The 24011-nt window shown below is 37.5% G+C and overlaps 1 protein-coding gene across 4 annotated transcripts in view; it reads right to left on the bottom strand.

The window, feature by feature from the left end:
• VPS8 (VPS8 subunit of CORVET complex) overlaps positions 1 to 24011 on the bottom strand; it is a 286912-nt gene that overhangs the window by 218034 nt on the left and 44867 nt on the right. For all 4 annotated transcript variants that reach the window (XM_068546385.1, XM_068546384.1, XM_068546387.1 and 1 more), the window contains exons 13-20: positions 23079 to 23186; positions 17906 to 17986; positions 15021 to 15191; positions 7249 to 7323; positions 6070 to 6105; positions 5091 to 5181; positions 4615 to 4661; positions 3539 to 3628 (exon numbers count right to left, since the gene is read on the bottom strand). In XM_068546385.1, the coding sequence (XP_068402486.1) occupies positions 3539 to 3628; positions 4615 to 4661; positions 5091 to 5181; positions 6070 to 6105; positions 7249 to 7323; positions 15021 to 15191; positions 17906 to 17986; positions 23079 to 23186 (699 nt within the window). The remainder of the gene's footprint in view (positions 1 to 3538; positions 3629 to 4614; positions 4662 to 5090; positions 5182 to 6069; positions 6106 to 7248; positions 7324 to 15020; positions 15192 to 17905; positions 17987 to 23078; positions 23187 to 24011) is intronic.

Genomic DNA, 24011 nt, shown 5'->3' with positions numbered 1-24011 from the left:
TGTTTTATGATTAAATATTTATGCCTTAACACTTAAAACAGCAGATTTATGGTGACTTGTGCATGTATTTCACTCATCCTAATGGGCTGAAGATCACCTTTTCCAAAAGCAAATAGTCCTCCTGAGTGAAATAAACTGTCTCCTCTGCTTAGGCATCCACGCTTAAGCGAGCATGCCTTAATTGAATACTGATCCAAAGTTACTTACAAATTATTAATGATAGCTCAGATCATTCAAACAGGATCCCAGGTTATAATTTCACTGCGTCTTGAGATTTGAACAACCATGATGTAACTATATGAAATATATCCTGGGCTTCAACTTTTTTCTTTAATATATTTATCTGGACTTTTTCGTTTTTTTTTTTTTTTTTTTAAGATTTTCTTTCTTTCTCTCTTTCTTTCTTTTTTTTTTTTTTTTTTTTTTTTTTTTTTTTGATGTGGACCATCCCCGAAGTCTTCAATGAATTTGTCACAACTCTGCCTCCGCTCTATGCCCTGGCCTTCCTGCCGCAAGGCATACGGGATCCTAGTTCCCCGACCAGGCATCGAATCCGCAACCCCCTGCATTGGATGGCGAAGTCCCAACCACTGGACCACACTGCATTGGATGGCAAAGTCCCTGGACTTTTCCATTTTAAAGACCATTCTCTATGCTCATGAAAAAGGAAGCAAAACAAGAAGTGTTGCTCTAGAGTAGAGTGTAGAAGTCCGGATGTGGACTCTGAAGCCCAAGTGCCTGGATTCTAATCCCAGCTCTATCATTCACTAGCCATGCGACCTGCAACAGGCAATTCAACCTCTCTGTGCCTCAGTCTCACTGATAAATGTGAATAATGACAGTACCTATCTCATAGAGTTATAGGAGTTAAATGAGTTAACAAGTGTGAAGGGTTTGTAACAGTGCCTGCCACACAGTAAGCACTAAAGACTTCAGATGTTTGCTATAATTATCATTCTTGATCACCTATTAACATCACCCCTTCTCACTCATCCTTTCCCTGCACTTGCTCTGAAAATAACAGTATAGTACAATGGTTAGTTAAGAGCTGGGCTCTGAAGTCAGAAAAACCTGGATTGGAGTTCTGTCCTCACCCTTTATCAGCAATACTACCTTGGGAAGTCACTTAACCTCTCTCAGCCTAAATTTCCTCATCAATAAAATGAGGATAAAACAGTACCTACTTCATGGTGCTGTTGTGAGAATTAAACAAAAATGAATGTCACACCCTTCACGTAGTACTTGGCACATAATATACGTATTCAGTGAATCTTTGTCAAAAGCCCTCCTTTGTGCCCCTTAGCATTTTGGTAGGCACAATCTGGACCAGACCAGTCTCTTTTCTGACAGTCGTACAGATTCTTGATGCTTTTGGCAAATATATTTGGTTATCTGCCTCTATCCAACTCTGGTAGCTGTTCTGTGTTTTGCAGACAGATACTTCTCTCAACATTCCTCCCCATTTCCTTTCTCTTTGAATTGTTTGTGGTTATTACATCAGAATTTAAGAATTTCCTGTTCTTTGTGAACCTACTATTATTTTGGAGCCTATAACCATGAGACTGTGCCCATATTTTTTTCCCTAAAATATCTGCTTTCTAAAACACAGGATTCACGAGTGTTATTTTTTCATCATTATTACAAACTATAAAATAAATGATAATTTTTCTATCAATAATCTATCCCTTCTATTTCCCCAATCATTGGGAAAAAGTAAATTCAGGATAATGGTTCCCACCATCGTTTCCTTTACCACCTATGAGACTAAATGATTAATAAATCAAAAATGTTATCAGATACTCTTTTAGCAGAATGAAACTTCTGACAAATATCTAGATGGTTAAAGAACACATTACTACTACTGTTTGTTTCTCAGTAAATTTTACAATCTCATGCTGAGATTCTTTCATATTTCTCCATCAGAATATCACTTTTGTTCCTTTCTTCTTTTATAGCTCTCTACCATATTCTTCCCCAGCAAGGTGGTTTCCATCTTATGTGTACACACGCACACGTGCACACACACACCCCTCATTAGCCCCTCCTAGCACTCCCTATTGGATGTTTCTTTTCAACAAAGTACATCTTCCAACGACCAGAGTTCTTACATGAGTACCATCCTACCACCTCTTGGTAACAGATACTTTCTGGTCAAAATACTAAGTTTTCTTTTCTATATATACTGCACTGATATACAAAATCATATACATACAAGGTACTGTTCCCAAACAGTTTTGTCCCCAAATGCCTTCTTTCTGCCATATGTTTTCCTCTCCTAAGTTATCTATTTTTATAATCTTATATAGGCTTCTTTCTCTTCTCTACTGACAAATGTAACAAGCCTCTAGCCAAAAGGCAATACAAGTTACTCTGCCAGAAGCCCACTACTGCAGCATTAAAGAGTACAGTTCAGGAAACCAAATCCTGTTTTGATACCCTCCAACTGTTAACTGCCACATCTATCCTTGTCTTCCAAAGTTAAGAGCAGCAAATGGAGATATAAAAAGATAGGAGCTGTGTCTGCTCCTCAGAACTCCAAAACCCCAGATTTCCTTTAAACATTTCCATTAATGTACACAAGAAAAGTTATTTTGACTAGACTGTCAACTTTAAGATAGCAAGGACTACTTATCTTTTACACACTACCGCCCAGTGCCTAGTACATGTTAGACCAGAGGCTGCATCCTTTGACCCATGGGCCAAGTCCTCCCACAGCCTGTTTCTGAATGGCTCAGAGCTAGGAATGTTTTTTACATTTTTAAAGGGCTGTTTAAAAACAAACAAATAAAAAAAATCACTCAGAGGAATATGTGACAGAGACCATATATACCCCACAAAGCCTAAATTTTCCATCTGGCCCTTCTCAGAAAATGTTTGCTGACCCCCGTTATCAGACCCTCAAATGTTTGTTAAAAGAGGAGGCAGGGGGAGGGGAGGGAGCCCTCAGAATGGGAAAGAAGACACAGATTTGCAACAAATATATTTTGAGATCACTGCAAATGGTGAAACTCTCATAATAATAAGCACTGTGCAGGTCTTTAAGTCATTCCTTGACTTCCATTTTCACTGAGTTTCAAGAGAAACTAAAGATTGTTCATCAGTGTATTTAAGAGATCATAATTATTTTTTTGCAACGTATCTTATCTTGAATCACAGGTGCTCCTAGGAGAACCAAATTTAAAACTTGGTAGTATACTTCTTCTCCAACTAGCCTAGTTAGCATAAGTTAGTCATCAGCAAGGTGTAAGGTGTCAGTTCACAGGTATGTACCCTCAGACATACCTCCTTTCCTTCCATGCAGCACCAAGTGCCTAAGCACTAACAACCCGCAACATTTTACTCATCTGTTCCCATGTGTCGGTACACCTGTTACCTCAAGATTCAATCACTGAGAATGCTCCACAAACCCTGTAATAAAGCTCTGAACACTGAAAAATGTTTGACCAAAACATGAAAGTCCCATTCTCAAATAATATCAGAGCAGTAGTACTAGACCTATTCATAGCAATGCCGATTAGAAGCACTTGCAAAGGCGTACCTGAAAATGCTGCTCCATCACTTGGATTTTTCCCTGGTCTGGGCACGTTTTTAGAGCTCGGTCTGCATAATGGAACAGGATTTCCACCATCTGTAAGGAAAACAGCTTTGTACATAAATTAAAGTATATCTCTAAAGTTTTTCAATACTTAATACATGGGATCTTCTTAAATAATACAGAATCAGGCTTTGGCATCATATTAAAAATATAATTTAAAATGTTAGTGACTTTATTTCTCAGTTTTTTTTAACCCCAGCCGGATTTCTTTCAGCCTCAGGGTTAGTACCAATTTGCTAATCTTTCCTAATAAATACCTCCAGGTTCCAGACCTCATTAGTATATATATTGCTCAGGAAATACAAAGTTGAAGTTTAGCTCTTCAGTTATCCTCTGCATATGTCTTTCCCTAAAGAACACAGACAGCCAACACTTTTTTACCAGATACTGAGAAAGTCAGTTATAAGTCTCAGGGTTGACCAATTTCTGTGTATGTTTTCTAAATGTTTATACTAATCTGGAATCTAATTTTTACCAATGCATTTGCACAATAAAAAGGGGGAGGAATGACTATAGTAAATGAATTCAAGCAAATCTAGACTAGGAACACAAAGCTAGTGTTAAATATTAACATTAACCATATTAATACTAATTAATAATAATAATAAACATCAGGCCTCTCTGCTCCCTCAGGCAACACAAACACTTGCACATACAGTATTTCTCATTATTACTAATCAGTTTATAAAGACCAACAAATGTCAACTTTCTGTGGGCTATAATTAGGTTCAGAGATAACCCAGATCCCTGGGTTTTTTACTCCTCCTACTGTCTGCCGTCTTTTGGCTATTTTACTCTTTATAATTTTCATAAGAGAGTGAGCAAGGGAAAAAAGAAAGGGTGATAAGAAGGAATTTAAAAAGCACTCAAGATAACACCAAGGAATTACAATCTGACTTGTTTTCTTCATACACTCTCTTCTTAACTGTAGTCATTTACCTAATCACGCCCAAGATTATTAGCAAATACCAAAGGCAAACTGCACTGTACCCCAGTAAAGACCCTATTAAAATACTCACCCGATCTGCAACAACAGCCTTTCTCTTACTGGCATCCCCTGATAATCCTGCAGAGAGGCAAAATCCAGCATAAATACAAAGTTAATCCGTATCTTCAGGAGTGAAACTGCTTTGGCCTTCTACTGATAACCTATGCTAACAGTAGATATAACAATCCTTAGGTATCAAAATGTTGGATAATATGCCATAACAGGAACACCTCCCATCTATTGGACCAGATGGCATATCAATGTACTTCCCTTTTGTTCTAATAATAAATTTTCCTTATGAAATGAATTTTAAAAGTGACATTTAAAATTCTATGTCCTGTATTCGTCATTAACCTTTTTCACTGAAAGTCTGTAAGGTTTGATAACATCTTGCTTATAAAACACTTGAACACTAAGTCAAAAGTGTTCTGTGTAAGTGATTAGTATTATTCATTTTCTCTGCTCCAGAAAAACAACACCTACTACACCGGTGTTCTGTTAACTTACCCACTACTGCTTTTGCTTTTCCTTCATGGAAAGACCATGCAAGGGCCAAGGCTTCTGTAAGACAGTCTTGTTTCAGGAGGTGATCCACTCTCTAAAATGAATAAATGAGAGAAGACAGACCCCTTTGTCTGACCAATCACCAGTCAAAATTCCTATTCTACCTAATACCTTTCCAGAAGTTGCTGCTTAGTAGCTAAAATTATTCCAATAACCATGTGAATATCTTATTTCCAAGAAAAACAATTTCTTAAAGCACTGGATAGTACAGTGACTGTATAAGCTAGTATAAGCAGCCACAAGGCCTAAATATGAAAAGAGGAAACAGCTAGAATGTCACTGTAGCAGAAACAGCTAGTTATCACAACATCCATTCACTCCCTCCTCTTTTGTAACAAATCCCAAGTTTATTTGAGACAGCAATAAACCAGCTAAAGGACATTTCTAAGACTCCCTTGTAGCCACTTGGGGCCATGTGACTAAGTTCTGGCCAATGATAAGTGGAAGTGCTATCTGGACCTTTCTGGGATGTCACCTTAAAAGGCCGGGGTCAGCCTTCTCTTCTCTTTCCTCCTTCCTGGAATGTGGATTTAAAAGCTGGAACTCCAGCAGTCATATTGGAACATGAAACGATCTTGAGACTAGAATCCACACACAAGGATGGCACAATAGGGTAGTATGCCAAAGACCATGGAGTTGCCATACTAGCCACAGACTGCCTACCTCCAGATTGCTTTCACATGAGAGAAAGTTCTTTTACACCACTGGTATTTTGAATTTTCTGATATATGCAGCCAAACCTTACCATTAGTTATAGTCAGTTTTATCAAATCAAGTATATGATAGTTACAATGGTTTTGATGTACACTTCTGAAATTAAAAAGCACAAATCCAAGTACTCTTTTTCTGCAAAGTCAGGACAAAAGACGTGAAGATGCTCTCAATTCAATGGCACTAACATATAAAATTACTTTGAACTCACCTCTCTCCAGCTCCTCAGCATCATCACATAAACAGACTGGAAAACAAAGAGATGGAAATTAAAATTATCATCTTTAACAGACTTGTTTGAGAGACACATTTGTCTCAGTCCTACATCTCATTTTACATCTCTTTAAGTAAAAACATTTCATACTACAGTTAAAAGTATTTACTAAAGGGTCTTCAAGGGCCCACGTTAAAGAGTAAATCAAACATTTAAAGGTCAATAAGTCTACAGTCCAAGAAGGAGTTAATTCCACGGACAAGGAAGAAGGAAAGTCCAATCTCCCAACATGTTTCTCCATGCTGTTTTTTTTTTTTTAATTAATTTATTTAATTTATTTATTTTTGGCTGCATTGGGTCTTCGTTGCTGTGCACGGGCTTTCTCTAGTTGTGGAGAGTGAGGGATACTCTTCATTGCGGTGCGTGGGTTTCTCATTGTGTTGGCTTCTCTTGTTGCGGAGCACAGGCTCTAGAGCGCAGGCTCAGTAGTTGTGGCACACAGGCTCAGTAGTTGTGGCTCACGGGCTCTAGAGCGCAGGCTCAGAAGTTGTGGCGCACAGGCTTAGTTGCTCTGCGGCATGTGGGATCTTCCTGCACCAGGGCTCAAACCCGTGTCCCCTGCATTGGCAGGCGGATTCTTAACCACTGTGCCACCAGGGAAGCCCTCCATGTTAAGTTTTAAAAAAAAACCCACAGGAACAAATTGATATACAAAAAGTTCCTATTCTAAGTCAAATGTCTCAATGCGTTTTAATATACCCTAAGATGATCTAAGCTAAAGGACATCTTAATTACATGTCAAATATTAATGATAAGGTATCTTCCTGGTCATGACAACATAAATGTGAAGGAACATTATGAAAGTATACCTCTGAACAAAGAAAACCAGAACCTAAACAAAAGTAAAAATACAGTATTTCTAAAAGTAGAGGAAATAAATTAATTCGTTGTAAAGCACAGAGAACTATATTCAACATCTTATAATAACCTATAATAAAATAAAGGGGCAATCTTAAAAAAAATTAATTAGTTAAAAATCATCTAACTCGTAAAAGTTTTCGATTACTGCTAATCAGTATTCATTTCGTAATGCACTGCCCTCTTTACCAACAACCTCCTTCAGCCCCTACTATCCTGACACAAATGCACACCAAGTCACAGAGTGGAAGAACTTACTTTTGTCCCCAAATAAAAGATCTGACCACCATAGCTACTGATGGATTGATAACAAGCCTTCTCTCCAACCAAAGCCTAAAAAAAAAAATTTAAAGGTAAAAATTACATGCATTAGGAGTCTCAAGTTTTAAAGAATGTGGATTACAGGGACAACATGGTTTCATCCCATAATTGAGTGGGGGAAAAAATGTCAGTCAAGTGCCAGTCTGTCAGTGGAAGTGGCATAAAGGACAAAGTGCAAAAAGTAGTTCTCTGCTTATATACGGTCTCTTTATTTTTCAGAGTAATGCGTAAAGGGAAGAGCATGCCAACTTCTAAATTTGAAGCAAAACTGTTGCAACCTGCCCACTACTGGATGACAGGTAGTCACTGCTTCTGGCAAAGAATAGGGCTAATTGAAATGGTACCTCCAAGTTCTTTGAAATAAATATCAACAAAAAACACAAGAGGAAACAGGAAGATAAAGCAGCATAGTATATGAAAGTCAGCACAGCCCAGCAAAATAGAAACGAAACCTACTGTCTGATAAATCTGGTTGCAAATTTTGGCTCTGTCACCCAGTAGGTGCCAGAGTTTAAACAAGTTTCAAACTTCCGACAATTACATTTTTCCATCTTTGAAAACCATGCAGTTTCTGGGAGGCTTAAATACATTAATATTTATAAATCTCCTAAAATATGTAAGTGGTCAATACTGATAACTAGTAATTTTTCTTAACTTTTTATCATGAAAATTTAAAAATATATACAAAGGTAGAGAGAATAAAATAATGAACCCAATGTATCCAGTAACCAGCTTCATTAATTATCACTTCATCACCAATCTTGTTTCATCTATATTCCCACTGACTCCCCTATAACACAGTAAAAATTCTGAAGTAAATCTCAGATCTTGAACATCTCATTTACAAAAATTCAGTATATGCATAATAAATAAATCCTTCTAGCGTAACCACACAATTTCATTGACAGGCTTTCAAAAATTAACAATCATTCCTCCATGTCAAATATCTGATCAGTGTTTGGATTTCAAATTGTCTCATAAATGTCAAATGTTATTGAGGTTTCTGTTCTTTGTTTAGTTTTGTTTCTACATTTCATTTGTTTAAATCAAGACCCAAATAAAGGCCACACACTGAAGCTGGCTGATGCATCTCTTAAGTCTCTTTTAATCTACAGGGTTTGCCTCTATCTCTCACAGTCCTTTATTTTCCTTGAAGTCTATTTGTTGAAGACGCTGGAACACTTATTCCATAGAGTTTCCTACTATCTGGATTTTGCTAATGGCATCCCCATGGAATCTTTGAACATGTTCCTCTGCTTCTGTATTTCCTCTAGAAGATCAGAATCAGGGTTTTTTTGTTTGTTTGGTTTGGTTTTCTGGTAGTACCACTTTAAGTATGACGTTAGCGGTAGGATTTTTGTAGATGCTCTTTATTATCAGGCTGAAGAAGTTCCCTTCTATTCCTAGTTTGCTAAGAATTTTATCAGGGATACGGAATTTTGTGAAATGCTTTTCTACATCTTTTGAGATGGTATTATGACCTTTCTTTTGCAATAAACTAATACAGTGAATTACATTGACTTTTTTTTTTTAAATAAATTATTTATTTATTTATTTATTTTTGGCTGCATTGGGTCTCCGTTGCTGTGCGTGGGCTTTCTCTAGTTGTGGCGATCGGGGGCTACTCTTCATTGCAGTGCGCGGGCTTCTCATTGCGGTGGCTTCTCTCATTCTGGAGCACTGGCTCTAGGCGCACGGGCTTCAGTAGTTGTGGCACGTGGGCTCAATAGTTGTGGCTTGCAAGCTCTAGAGCAATGCTCAGTAGTTGCGGCACATGGGCTTAGCTGCTCCGTGGCACGTGGGATCTTCCCGGACCAGGGCTCAAACCCGTGTCCCCTGCATTGGCAGGCAGATTCTTAACCACTGCGCCACCAGGGAAGTCCCTACATTGACTCTTAAATGTTAAACCGTGTTGACCACGATTACTCTTTTTATACATTGCTGGTTTCTATTTGCTACTATTTTAAGGATTTTTGCTTCTCTGCTCATGAGGTCATTGGTCTATAGCATTCTTTATTGTAATGTCTTCAGTTTTACTATCAGAGGTAAGCTGGTGTCATAAAAAGAATTACGTGCTCTCTTTTTCTCTATTTTTAAAAAGATTTTTGTGTAAAATTGATATTTTTTTCCTTGAATATAATAGACTTCACTAGCGAAGCTATCTGAGCCTGGACTTTTTTTTAGGAAATCAAGTTAATGTACAGCCACATAGAAGTACAACCACTTAGATTTTCACTTCTTCTTGAGTCAGCTCTGGTAATTTGTGCCTTCCAAAGAATTTTTCCATTTCATCCAAAATTGTTTAATTTATTGGCATAAAGTTATTCATATTATCTTTTTAATATCTTTAGACTCCATAGCAACCGCACCTCTCTCATTCCTGCTATCAGTAATTGTGTCTTCTCTTTTTCTGGATTAGTCTGACTGGAGGTTTATCAATTTTATTTATCTTTTAAAGAACAAGCTTTATTTTCTTTGATTTTCTCTATTGTTTGTCCATTTCCTACTTAACTGATATATGTTCATCTTTATTATTTCTTCCTTTAATCTACTTCAAGTTTATTTGCTCTTCTCTATTTCCTTAGATAGAACCCTAGATAATTGATTTGAGATCTTTTTTTTCTAATGTATTTAACGTTATAAATTACCCTCATATTTTTTTCTTTTTTTTAAATTTATTTATTTTATTTTTGGCTGCGTTGGGTCTTCGTTGCTGCGCACGGGCTTTCTCTAGTTGCGGCGAACAGGGGCTATTCTTCGTTGCAGTGCACAGGCTTCTCACTGCAGTGGCTTCTCTTGTTGTGGAGCACAGGCTCTAGGTGCACGGGCTTCACTGGTTGCAGCATGCGGGCTCTAGGGTGCACAGGCTTAGTTGCTCCACGGCATGTGGGATTTTCCCTGACCGGGGGTCGAACCTGTGTCCCCTGCATTGGCAGGAGGATTCTTAACCGCTGCGCCACCAGGAAGTCCCACACTCTCAAAATTAATTATAGACCAGAATTTTTTTCTGAAATATAGCTGATTTACAATGTTGTGTTAGTTTCAAGTATACAGCAAAGTGATTCAGTTATACATATATATATTCTTTTTCAGATTCCTTTCCCTTATAGATTATTACAAGATATTGAGTATAGTTCCCTGTGCTATACAGTAGGTCCTCGTTGGTTATCTATTTTACATATGGTAGTGTTTATATGTTAATCCCAAACTCCTAATTATCCCTCCCCCTCTTTCCCCTTTGGTAACCATAAGTTTGTTTTGTATGTCTATGAGTCTGTTTTATAAATAAGTTCATTTGTATCATTTTTTTAGATTCCACATACAAGTGATATCATGATATTTGCCTTTCTCTGGTTTACTTCAGTCAGTATGATAATCTCTAGGTCCATCCATGTTGCTGCATTATTTCATTATTTCATTCTTTTTTTATGGCTGGGTAATATTCCATGTATATACCACATCTTCCTTATCCATTCATCTGTCGATGGACATTTAGGTTGCTTCCATGTCTTGGATATTATAAGTAGTGCTTCTATGAACATTAAGGTGCATGTATCTTTTTGAATTATAGTTTTGTCCAGATATATGCCCAGGAGTGGGATTGCTGGATCATATGGTAATTCTATTTTTAGTTTTTTAAGGAACCTCCATCCTGTTCTCCACAGTAGCTGTGCCAATTTACATTCCCACAAACAGGGCAGGAAGGTTCCTTTTTCTTCACACGCTCTCCAGCATTTATTATTTGTAGAGGTTTTGATGATGGCCATTCTGACTGGTGTGAGGTGATACCTCATGGTAGTTTTGATTTGCATTTCTCTAATAATTAGCAATGTTGAGCATCTTTTCATGTGCCTATTGGCCTTCTATATGTCTTCTTTGGAGAAATGCCTTTTTAGATCTTCTGCCAATTTTTTGATTGGGTTGTTCGTTTTTTTGATATTGAGCGGTATGAGCCATTTCAGACCACAGCTGTTTGATATGCTGTATTTTCACTTTCGTTTAGTTCAAAATATATTCTAATTTCCTTTGAGATTTCTTCTTGACTCATGGGTTATTTATAAAAGTGTTACTTAATTTCCAAATATTTGGGTTTTCTCCAGATTCACCCAGATGATTCCTTCAACAATTTGCTGTAGTTTGTTTTATGGCCTAGCATATAATCTATTGGATGCTCCACCTGCACTTGAAAAAGTTTGTAATTTGCTTTTGTTGGGTGGAATATTCTATAAATGTCAGTTAAGTCAAGTTGGTCAATAATTTTTTTGTCTTCTATACCCTTGATGATTTTGTCTACTAATTCTATTCATTACTGATAAAGGAGTTTTGAAATTTCCAAACTCTAATTGTGGACTTGTCTGTTTCTCCTTTTAGATCTGTTAGTTTTAGTTTCATATATTTTGAAGGTCTGTTATTGGGTGCTTAAACCTTTAAGATTGTTATGCCTTCTTGACAAATTAACCCTTTTTTATCAATTTGAAATTTCTCTTTATCTCTGACAATATTCTCTACTCTGAAATCTACTTAATCTGATATTAAAATAGCCATTCTAATGATTAGTGTTTGCATGATATGTCTTTTTCCTTCCCCTTACTTTTAACTTGTCTGTGTCTTTGTATTTAACGTGAACTTTTTGTAGACAGCATATAGTTGGTTCTTGCTTTTTTTATCCAGTCTGACAATCCTTGCCTTTTAACTGAAATGTTTAGACTATTTCCATTTCCTATAATTATTGATATAGTTGGGTTTAGATTATCTTATTGTTTTCTACTTGTACTACCTGTTCTTTTTTTATGCTTTGTTGAATTTAATATTTTTTAACATTCCATTTTGTTGCTACCAATGACTTATAAAGGTATACTTCTTTTTCAGTGACTGCTCTAGTGTTTACAATATGCAGGTTTAACTAATGTTAGTCTACATTTACATAATATTATACTATTTGATGTATAATGTTAAGAATCTTACAATAATATACTTCCTTCCCCCACTCCCTGCTGTTATGTACTATTTTCATCACACTGTTACTTCTACATATCATAAACATTACTTCTGTTTTAAACAGTCTACTGCTTTTGTTAAATGACAATATTAAGGTATAATTTACATACCATAAAATTCACTCATTAAGTATACAATAATTTTCAGTAAATTTACAGTTGTTTGACTATCACCAAAATCCAGTTTTAGAACATTTCCATCACTCCACAGAGATACCTTTTACCTATTTCCAGTCAACCCTCATTCCTACTCCTGGTCCCAGTCCCACTAATCTACATCTGGCTCTATAAACCTGCCTTTTCTGGACATTTCATATAAATATAATCAAAGAGTATATGGTCTTTCCATATGGCTTCTTTCACTTAACACAGTATTTTTGAGGTTCATCCACGTTGTAGCATGTGTCAACAGTTCACCTTTTTTATTGAGGAATAGCTTTCTATCACACAGATATGCCACATTTTGTTTATCCATTTATCAGCTAGTGGACATTTTCACTGTTTTTTTTTTTTTTTTTATAAATTTATTTATTTAATTTATTTATTTTTGGCTGCGTTGGGTCCCCGTTGCCGCGCGCGGGCCCTCTCCAGTTGCGGCGAGCCGGGGCTACCCCCCATTGCCGTGCGCGGGCCTCTCACCGCGGCGGCCCCTCCCGCCGCGGAGCACGGGCTCCAGGCGCATGGGCCCCAGCAGCTGCGGCACGCGGGCCCAGCGGCTGCGGCCCGCGGGCTCCAGAGCGCAGGCCCAGCAGCTGTGGCGCACGGGCCCAGCCGCTCCGCGGCATGCGGGATCCTCCCGGACCAGGGCCCGAACCCGCGTCCCCCGCATTGGCAGGCGGACTCCCAACCACTGCGCCACCAGGGAAGCCCATTTTCACTGTTTTGACTTTTTAGCTATTAAGAATAATGCTGCTATGAACATTTGCGTACAAGTGTTTATGTAGAGATATGTTTTTGTTCCACTTGAGTAGCTACCTAGGAGTAGAATCGCTCAGTCATATGGAATCTTTATGTTTAATATTTTGAGGAACTGCCAAAATGTTTTCCACAGTGGCTGCACCATAACCCACAAGCAAAGTACGAGAGTTCCAATATTTCTGCATCCTAATCAACACTTGTTATTGTCTGTCTTTTTGATTATAGCCATCCTAGCGGGCATGAAATGATATCTCACTGTGATTTTGATTTGCATTTCCCTAATGATTAATGATGTTGAGCATCCTGTCATCTGCTTATTGGCCATTTGTGTATCTTCTTTGGAGATTGCTGCAGTTTGTTTCTGATGAGAAATCTGCTCTCACACTTATTGTTGCTCCTCTGCATTTAATGTGTCTTTTTACTCTGCCTGCTTTAATATTTTCCTCTTTCCAATTCATTTGGATCAATCTATGTTTATTTTACTTGTGCTTGGGTTCACTGAGCTTCTTGCAATTCTGTGTTTATAGTTTAGGAAAGTTTTTGACCATTATTTCTTTAAATTTTTTTCCCTCCTCTCCTTCAGAGATTTCAACTACACATTTATTAGGCTAAGTGCTGCTCTCTCACTGCAGTCACTAACACTAGTGTTTTTTTAAATTTTTTCTCTCTGTTTCATTTTGGATAGATTCTATTGCTCTATCTTCAAGTTCACTAATATCTTGAAAACTATTGTTTTTTGGGTTTTTTTCCTGATTTTTTTTCCAGACAGGAGAGTAAATCCAGTCCCCATTATTCCATCTTGGCTGAAAGTGCAAGTTCAAAGTCTGTCAGTGTTTTTAATAACCACTCAGACAAAAGAAAATATCTAAGTGTGGGACAATAATTATTCTTACTTTAGTGAATTCTACTGAATTACCATTTCTTCTCCTGGATTTTCCTGGTTTCTAAATTCTGAAAAAATATATGGAAGACCCTTTCACATATATTTATGTTCTAATATCTCAGGGAGATTTGAGCAATGGCTAGATATTATACTGCAGACACTCATTATATATGACCTTCATTACTACTTTTTTCAAGAAATTATCCAGAGAAGACTCAAAAAGTCTAAATTTCCTGCTTAAAGATTATTGGCTTAGGAAACATGAGATCACAATTCAAAGTAATTTAACTGTAAACTACCTGTGTAAACTGCTAAAGGCCATTATTGTCATTGCTTAAAATATAGTAAAATTAATACTAAGATCATAACTTTTGTGTCTTCCTTCTCTGCAGGCTCCTACATTTCATCTACTTCCTATTCCTCCAGAATCATCTTTCTTTCTCTCAAAGCTATCTTTGCCTTTTAATGGCTACAGCCTCCATACCTGTTCCAGCCTTTACTAATCACCCAAATATTTCCAAAGCCTTATAGGCTACCTGTCTCTCTAGTCATTTATTCCTTAAATCTATCAGGCTTGTTGCCAACATAATAAACTTTCTAAAATACCTTGCTTTTACAATTTCTTTCTCATGAACTTTCAATTTCATTTCATTATTTCAGTATGAAAAGTTAAAATTCTTTGGTATTAAATTAGTCACATTTCCAAGTAGAAGACAACAGGAATTATGGTTCTAGTTCACATTCCTGAATACTTACAAACACACTCACATCGACTTCAACCTAGTTAGTGGCTTTTAAAAAAAAAATCTCAAGACATAAAGATAACTCGTCAGAATTCCTATTTCTAAAACAAAACAACAACAAAATACCAAGTTTATCAAAGCAATACTAAGATAATGGATTACCCTTACCAGTGCCTGGCTCACGTTTCCTCCAGTGGCTAGAGATTTGAAATGGCTGCTATTATAGACCAACTGAACTTCTGAGATCTCCACCGTTTCCAATTCCTCTTGAGTTTGCCGATCAATCACATGCAACTTCTCTACACTGTCCAAGAGCACAATCGTGCGTGAGTTTATCCACTGTAATTCAAGCACACAACAACACAAAAGTGAGGCCCATCCCACACCGTCATCCAGGGCAAAAAAGCTTGGCAACTCGCTTAAATGACACTGACGATCTTATCCATTTAATTAATAACTTGATGACACCACAATCACAGCAAGAACTACTCGGTGACAACCCAGAGAACAACAGGTGCACAGCATAGTATTGAGTTTTGATGGTGTTAAAATGACTCATAGTGTAAAAGAAGGCTAACTAAGAGTTCTAATAGATATTATAGGATATACTGTTTTTTATCAATGTTTTTGAAAGGTACATCGGCACAATGACTTAAGCAAAGTGACCAACTTTGCATTTCTAGTGTTTTTGGCATTAATCAAATAAAAGGGCAAATGAAACCTCATAAACCTATATGGTCAAAGAATGATTGTTACCATTTAAGTAATTCATATTTAAAAATACAAGCTATTTAAAATATATATTTCCTTGGGGCTTCCCTGGTGGCGCAGTGGTTGAGAATCTGCCTGCCAATGCAGGGGACACGGGTTCGAGCCCTGGTCTGGGAAGATCCCACATGCCGCGGAGCAACTAGGCCCGTGAGCCACAATTACTGAGCCTGCGCATCTGGAGCCTGTGCTCCGCAACAAGAGAGGCCGCGATAATGAGAGGCCCGCACACCGCGATGAAGAGTGGCCCCCACTTGCCACAACTAGAGAAAGCCCTCGCACAGAAACGAAGACCCAACACAGCCATAAATAAATAAATAAATAAATAAATCCAAAGTTTAAAAAAAAATTGTATAAAATATATATTTCCTTCAAAACATACCTACAAATTATGGCAGAGTTCTTTGCTCTTTCTATTTCTCTATATATTCTGAATATTCTTTAATTAGTACTATTATAATCTTAAAAGTAATAACAATAATAATGTTAAAATCTTCTGAAGGATACCATTTTGATAAATTTCTTGGGTTATATATAAGATTTCTTATTTTCAAAATTTTTTTTGAAAAATCTCAATCCCTTCCCAAGAAATAAATGAAGTCTTAAAATCTGCTTAATTAGAATTCTAAATTAGCCAGAACAAAGTACTTCCCCTGTACTTTCTCTCTCTGGTATTCATTTTGGTTTACTTATATGAACTCTTCCCATGTTATCAGAAATTATTTGCATAATATCATATCAAAGACAATCAAGTTGAAAATGGATCAATTTTCTTTTAACTATATTGAATATATACTTTAACACTGTGTTAACAGGGAAGGGTTTGGTTTGGTTTTCCAAAAAAAACTGTCCCTCAGGGAACAGAGTTTGACACTCAAATCATTTACAAAGAGCTTCTGTAAGGTGCTCTCTTGATTACTTTACTTTGAGAAACAAAGTATCATTTAGGAAAGACACATTATTCAGCCCTGTATAAACTTAGTGCTAGTTTTTAGATGCTTTCAAAGGTCACCTGGTTAAAAGAGAAAGAATGACAAAAAATGTTAGCAGGATTAGCAATTATTCTTCCCATTAGATCCTCACAATTTTAAGTGTTGAAACATTGTAAACAAGCCTTTTAAAGGTAATTTACAAAGCAACGCAGTTAGGGGTCACATCATGAATAAGCCACAGGACAAATGAAAAACACCAACTGTCCTACTATTAGGAGTCCTACTATTAGGAGAATGGCTACGTGTGGTTGGGAAAATTTCTTCCAGGGACAGAATCATATGCAGATTTTTAAAGTGCTGTATCTCAAACATCTTAAATGGAAGCAATGATGATGAATTCTAGAAAACTGTGTTAGATGATTTTCAACAAGGGGTTCTGGTGATGACAAAAACACTGATGTCTTATACACATGAGAAGAGGTTGAACAATATTATTTCATGAAATGTGTATGAAAAAAAGTATTATTTCTAAATCAAGTCTGTATATGAGATTGAAAGGCAATGTGCAAATAAATTAATAAATGATCTATTATAAAAATTGATGCAAAAAGAAATAATCTCTTTTTTTTAAACCAAAAGTTGCTCAGGACTGAGATGCACAGTAGAGAGAGAACTCTGAAAAGTTTTTAGCCACAGATAAAGACTAGCTCCTGAACTCCTGAACCAATTAGGACATACTCAGAAGTACAAAAATGTGTTAACAAAGAAAGCCCGGCAATGATCCTGAAGAAATGATTCTGATCTCCCCTTTGAGCTAATCAGGATATTAAAGAAAACTTTTGCTGATCCTGCCAGTGTTCAGCAGGACATAAGGCTAAAAGGCAATAAAAATAATGTGGCATCACACCAGCCTCAGACTTTATTCAGTACAAGCAGGATTTAACTTTTTTTTTAAATTTATTTCTTTTTGGCTGCACTGGGTCTTCGTTGCTGCGCGTGGGCTTTCTCTAGTTGCAGCGAGCGGGGGCTACTCGTTATTGCGGTGCGCGGGCTTCTCATTGAGGTGGCTTCTCTTGTTGCGGAGCACAGGCTCAGTAGTTGTGGCGCAGGGGCTTAGTCACTCCGCGGCATGTGGGATCTTCCTGGACCAGAGCTCAAACCCATGTACCCTGCATTGGCAGGTGGATTCTTAACCACTGCACCACAGGGAAGCCCAGGACTTCACTTCTGTCCACATTTTATATAATCCTAAAGGTCATGATTTATGGCAGAAATCCTGGTAGCTTTAATACAACATGCACTCAAAACAATTACATAAAATGAACGGGGATATTTCATTTCAATAATACTCACAGTAAAGTTGATGAGGTCATAGTATAGGTGAAGATGCTTTTGCTTGGTAACATGTATTGCTCCAGATTCGTCTCTCTTAACCTGATGGTGAAATAAAAGCAACCTAAATATCAGCTATTGTTTGAGAGACGTTTTAAAGTCTCACCTAGTCAATCCACCTAGAAAATGATTTCCATTCAGAATATGGATAAAACAAAAATACTGATAATTAAAGAAACTATACAAATGAAAAAAATCATTCACATCATGATTTGTACCAAAATCCATGGTACATCTGGTCAGTGGTCTAATTGTCAGTTTAGGCATACCTTGTTTTATTGCACTTCACTTTATTGTGCTTCCAGATATTGTGTTTTACAAACTGAAGGTTTGTGGCAACCCTGTGTCAATCAATTTATCAGCGCCATTTTTCCAAAAACATTTGCTCATTTCATGTCTCTGTGTCACATTTTGGTAATTCTTGCAATACTTCAAACTTTTTCATTATTATTGTATTGTTATAGTAATCTGTGATCAGTGATCTTTGATGTTACTATTGTAATTGTTTTGGCATTTTTTAGCAATAAAGTATTTTTAAATTAAGGTATGTACATTGTTTTTTTTAGAGATAATGCTATTGCACACTTAAAAGACTACAGTATAGTGTAAACATAACTTTTATATGCACTTGGAAACCAAACAACTTATGTGACTCACTTTATTGCAATATTTGCTTTATTGCAGTGGTCTGAAACTGAACCCACAATATCCCTGGGGTATGTCTGTACAGGCAAATGCTGTATGTAATATTCACTCTGTCATAATTCAGAAAAACCTAACTGCATCACGTCAATGACTATTTAGCCAGAGTTAAAGCATAAAATGGGATTGGTGGCATAATGTAAAAAAGTAAAACAAAAGTTCATTAAAAGAAAAAAAACTGCTGCAGTGACGAAACTAGACTTCTTTGGGTGAAGTATGATACTATTATAGCTCAAACAGCCCAAAATTTCCCAAAAGAACCTCAAGTGTCAATATTTTACTTATATATGCATATATATACTCTCTATAATCTTCAACCGTCCTTATAATTTGCTCTCTCCACTTATGCTCCAAGGTGACAGAGCACTGAAGAAGAACAACACACCACAATGACCTGCCTGAAATTCATGACGTTTAATTCAACCTGGGTTTTCTTGCACACTCTCCATAGTAGTCTTCTAGATGCCTTCCTTTCCCTTTAAGTCACAATTCCTCTTTGCCTTCTAGTCCCATCACTTGTAGTGTTGACCTCACCAGATATCTTAACAAACAACTGAGACCATTTAATGTGAGCCCTTTGTGTACTCCCATCTTCACTTCCTAAGTCACCTCCCCTGTAAGAAAGAATGCTCTGGTAAAAAGGAGCCTAAGATCTACAGCTATGTGTTTAAGAGTAAGTTCCACTATTACAGCTGAGTCACCAAGGGTAAATCATTTATTCTTTCAGTTTCCTCACTTGTAAAATGAAAATAAGACAGCACCAAATTGTTCCATATCTTGCATATGTTGAAAGTGTTTCGTAAACAAAAAGGTCAATGCCAACATTAACTATTCTAAGATTGGCTAAAGTCCTTGCTATAGAAAATCACTTCACCTGTATATACTCTAAATCCTACTCCCTCCATTGCTGCTTAATATTACCCCTCCCCTGCTAACATACTCAGTCACTCCTTTCAAAGGACCTTTTTCCTCTTGCTATCAAACAGGTTTCTGACTTCTCCATCTTCAAAAAACAAAAGCAAAACACCTTCCCTTCATTTACTTCTTCCAGAAAGTTAACCATTCTTTTTCCTCTTGTAACCAAATGCTGTACTATGATTGTGTGAGTCTGTTCTTCTAGATACCCATTTCTTTAATGAGGCTCTATAATCTAGCTTCCACCTCAATTCCACTGATAATTAGTCCTCTGAAAAGTTTCTAAAGAACTACTTCTTGCATATCTGGTGGCCTTATGTTCAGTCTTCTTCCTTGATCTCTCTTTGGCATTGGTATTACCCTGGAATTGATAATGTCCTGAAGTCTCTCCTTCTTCATCTTCTGTGATGCCATACTGGTCTATTTCCCCTCCTACCTCTAGATGCCTTTATAGGATCCTCCTTTCCTATTGTCTTTTCTTTTTCCTTTCCCCTACATGAGTGTCCACCAAGGTTATGTATGCTTTCGCTTTTGATTTTCACAGCTTCAACTACCTTCTCTATTTTGGAATTCTCATTTTCACCCCAGACCTGGACTGCCTATCCTCCCAGAGGACATTCCCCAATACAACACTTGAGAGCCTCACCTTCACTTCCAACCCAACACATTCAATTCTTCCCTAACCCTAATTCATTGAATATTTCATGCTTCTAAAATGCAAAGCCAGAAATGCAATGTTTTGTTTATGCCCTTCGGTCCCCAGATCCACTAAGATAAGAAGCCTTGTCTTTCCTTCAAAATGCCATCCCTAACTCTCACTGCAACCAACCATCCTTGTCTAAAGACCTCACACTTGCTTTATTACAAGAGCAAAACCTTTCCTTTCCCTCCAACCTCCTATAATCTGTTCTTTTTGCTATTTCTACAGCGATCTTCCTAAAACGTCACTTTAATCACATCACTTTAATTACCTAAGAACCTGTGATGGCTCCCCATTACCAATCTAGGTCAATTATTATATAATCTAGATCAGAGGTTGGCAAACTTTTTCTGTAAAAGGCCATACAGTATTTTAGGTTCTGCAGAGCATACAGTCTCTGTCATGACTACTCAACTCTGCCACAGTAGTGCAAAAGCAGCCATAAATAACACCTAACCGAATGGGCATGACTGTGTTCAATAAAACTTTACAAAAACAAGCAGCCAGCCAGATCTGGCCCATAGGCCATAGTCTGCCAACCCCTAATCAAGATCCATGCCGTATGTTCAACTTTATTCTCAACAATAAGTTTCTCCCTGTCATTAACTCTATAAATATTTATTAGGGACTTTCTACATACAAGCACTGTCCTAGTGGCTGGAATAGAGCAGTAGAGTTGGTTTTAGACTTACAGAGCTTTCACTCTAGTGAGGAAAAAAAATATTAGATAAGTAATTTTAAAAATGCTGAATGTTGTCAAAAAAGGTCTTATCGGTGTCTATGAAGCGGGAAATGCTAACCGAGGTCAGGAAAGGCAATGCTAATCATGAGCCAGTATAATGTGGAAGAGAGCACACAGCTTTCCTGGTAGAGGTGTTGGCATATGTAAAGACACCGAGGCCAAAAACATGGAAGCAACCTAAATGTCCGTTGACAGAGGAATGGATAAAGAAAATGTGGTGTATAAATATATATGTACACACACACACACACACACACACACACACACACACACACACACACACACACCAGAATACTATTCAGCCACAAAAAAGAATGAAATAATGCTATTTGCAGCAACATGGATGGACCTAGAGATTATCGTACTAAGTGAAGTAAGTCAGAGAAAGACAAATACCATATGATATTGCTTATATGTGGAATCTAAAAAAATGATACAAATAAACTTATTTGCAAAACAGAAACAGGCTCACAGACATAGAAAACAAACTTATGGTTACCAAAGGGGAAAGGAGGGGGAGGGATAAATTAGAAGTTTGGGATTAGCAGCTACAAACTACTGTATGTAAAATAAACAACAAGGTCCTACTGCACAGCACAGGGAATTATATTCAGTATCTCATAGTAATCTATAATGGAAAATAATCTGAAAAAGAATATATGTGTGTGTGTGTGTGTGTGTGTGTGTGTATACATATATATAAAAACCGAATCACTTTGCTGTACACCAAAAACTAACTCAACGCTGTCAATCAACTATACTTCAATTAAAAAAAAAAAAGACACTGAGGCCAAAGACTAGTCAGGAAGCTACTCCAGAGCCTAGGCTAGAAATGTCAGTGGGAAGCAGCAATGGGGGAGACAAAGAGGAAGTATACTCAGAGTCAATAGATGTGTGATAGAGTAGAAATAAAGGGAGAAGTGTAACTGAAAGGCAACTCCTAGATTTCTGGCTGGAGAAACTAGGTGGATAGTGGTGTACTTGCTTCACTGAGCTAGGAAACCCAAGAAGAGATTCCACAGGCACATTCTTACCTCTATAACTTCAGTTCATCTTATTTTCCCCAATATGCATATTCACCCCTCCTATAGTATTTGCCTTTTTTTGTTTTTTGGGTTTTTTATAAATTCATTTATTTATTTATTTCTGGCTGTGTTGGGTCTTCATTGCTGCGCACAGGCTTTCTCTAGTTGCGGCGAGCTGGGGCTACTCTTCATTGCGGTGCACGGGCTTCTCATTGTGGTGGCTTGTCTTTGTTGTGGAGCACGGGCTCTAGGCGCACGGGCTTCAGTAGCTGTAGCACGCAGGCTCAGTAGTTGTGGCTTGCGGGCTCTAGAGCAAAGACTCAGCAGTTGTGGTGCACGGGCTTAGTTGCTCTGCGGCATGTGGGATCTTCCTGGACCAGGGCTCGAACCCGTGTCCCCTGCATTGGCTGGCGGATTCTTAACCACTGCGCCACCAGGGAAGTCCCTAGTATCTGCCTTATATCCTTCATAAAGCCTTCCACAGGCTCTTTAGTCCGTACAAATCTCTTCATACTCTGAACTTATATCAATTTTTAAATTCTCATCACCTACTTGAATCCTTAAACTGTTCTCACTAGCAGTAATGAACATACTGGTTTTGCCTTTCAAAACATATTTTAACCTATGTGAAAGAAGGAGTTAAGTTTTATACTTCTTTCAATTGCCTCGTGTCCATTACAGTGTAGATAACATAGTATGTGCTCAATGATAACTTGCTGTCTAATAAATACACTATATGTAGATAGGTAAGCCATTAATACAGACCTATGTACATTTATATATTTATACATACACATAAACCATCAATTATTTATTAGTCAAAGGAGATGGAACTGAGAAATATACCATGAAGAGGCATGGAGCTGAGGGTGATCATCTGTTTTCCACGTTAACCACTAAAGCCTCGAATAAACATTAAATAGGTCACTTTCTCTCCAAAGAATTATGATAGCATATTTCTTTGACACAATATTAAATTACTGGTGAATCAAAAAAATAATCTTATGATAAAGGACTTTACCACAGATCTAGCATCACATTAGGACTTACCAGGAGAAAATGAACAACATCTCCTCTGCAGAAGGCAAGCATGGGATTCACATAATTATGCACTGCCACAAAGTGCCAGGCCAGCAATGGAACACTGGAAGGATCCATCTAAGTGAGGAGAAGGGAAAAAAAAAAAGTCATCACTGTTAACAGACAGAAAAACGAAGGGAAAACTCTGGTTTACAACAGCATCTGACTGGTGTTCCTTGATAAAACTTCTCATAATTTCTCATTAAAATTCCTAAAGGAGGGACTTCCCCTGGTGGCACAGTGGTTAAGAATCCGCTTGCCAATGCAGGGGACACGGGTTCGAGCCCTGGTCCGGGAAAATCCTACATGCCGTGGAGCAACTAAGCCCGTGCGCCACAACTACTGAGCCTGCGCTCTAGAGCCCGCGAGCCACAACTACTGAAGCCCATGCACCACAACTACTGAAGCCCGTGCGTCTATAGAGCCCATGCTCCGCAACAAGAGAAGCCACCACAATGAGAAGCACGCGCACTGCAATGAAGAGTAGCCCCCGCTCACCACAACTAGAGAAAAGCCGGCACGCAGCAACAAAGACCCAATGCAGCCAATCAATCAATCAATCAATCAATCAATTCCAAAGGAGCAGGGACTGACTGGGAAGTGTCATGAGGGAACTTTCTGTGTGGATGGTAATGTTCCACATCTTGACAGAGGTTTGGATTACAAAAGTACATACATCTTGGCAAAGTTCAGCAAATGTACACTCAAGATCTGTACATTTGTTGTATGTAAATTGTTACACCAAAGGAAAAACTTCAACAAATACTGAACTGTACTTAATCATATGCATGTTGAATATTTAGGAAAAAAGAGTACTAATTTCTGTAATTTACTTGGAAATACATTTAAAAAAACATAATTTGATGGCTGCATAGAGATGAACAGGTATATAATAAAATACAA

This window comes from Eschrichtius robustus, chromosome 6 (genome assembly GCF_028021215.1).
Source record: "Eschrichtius robustus isolate mEscRob2 chromosome 6, mEscRob2.pri, whole genome shotgun sequence".
Taxonomy (NCBI): domain Eukaryota; kingdom Metazoa; phylum Chordata; class Mammalia; order Artiodactyla; family Eschrichtiidae; genus Eschrichtius; species Eschrichtius robustus.
The sequence above is the reverse complement of the archived record's forward strand: the minus strand, read 5'-3'. Positions and strand labels throughout refer to the sequence as shown.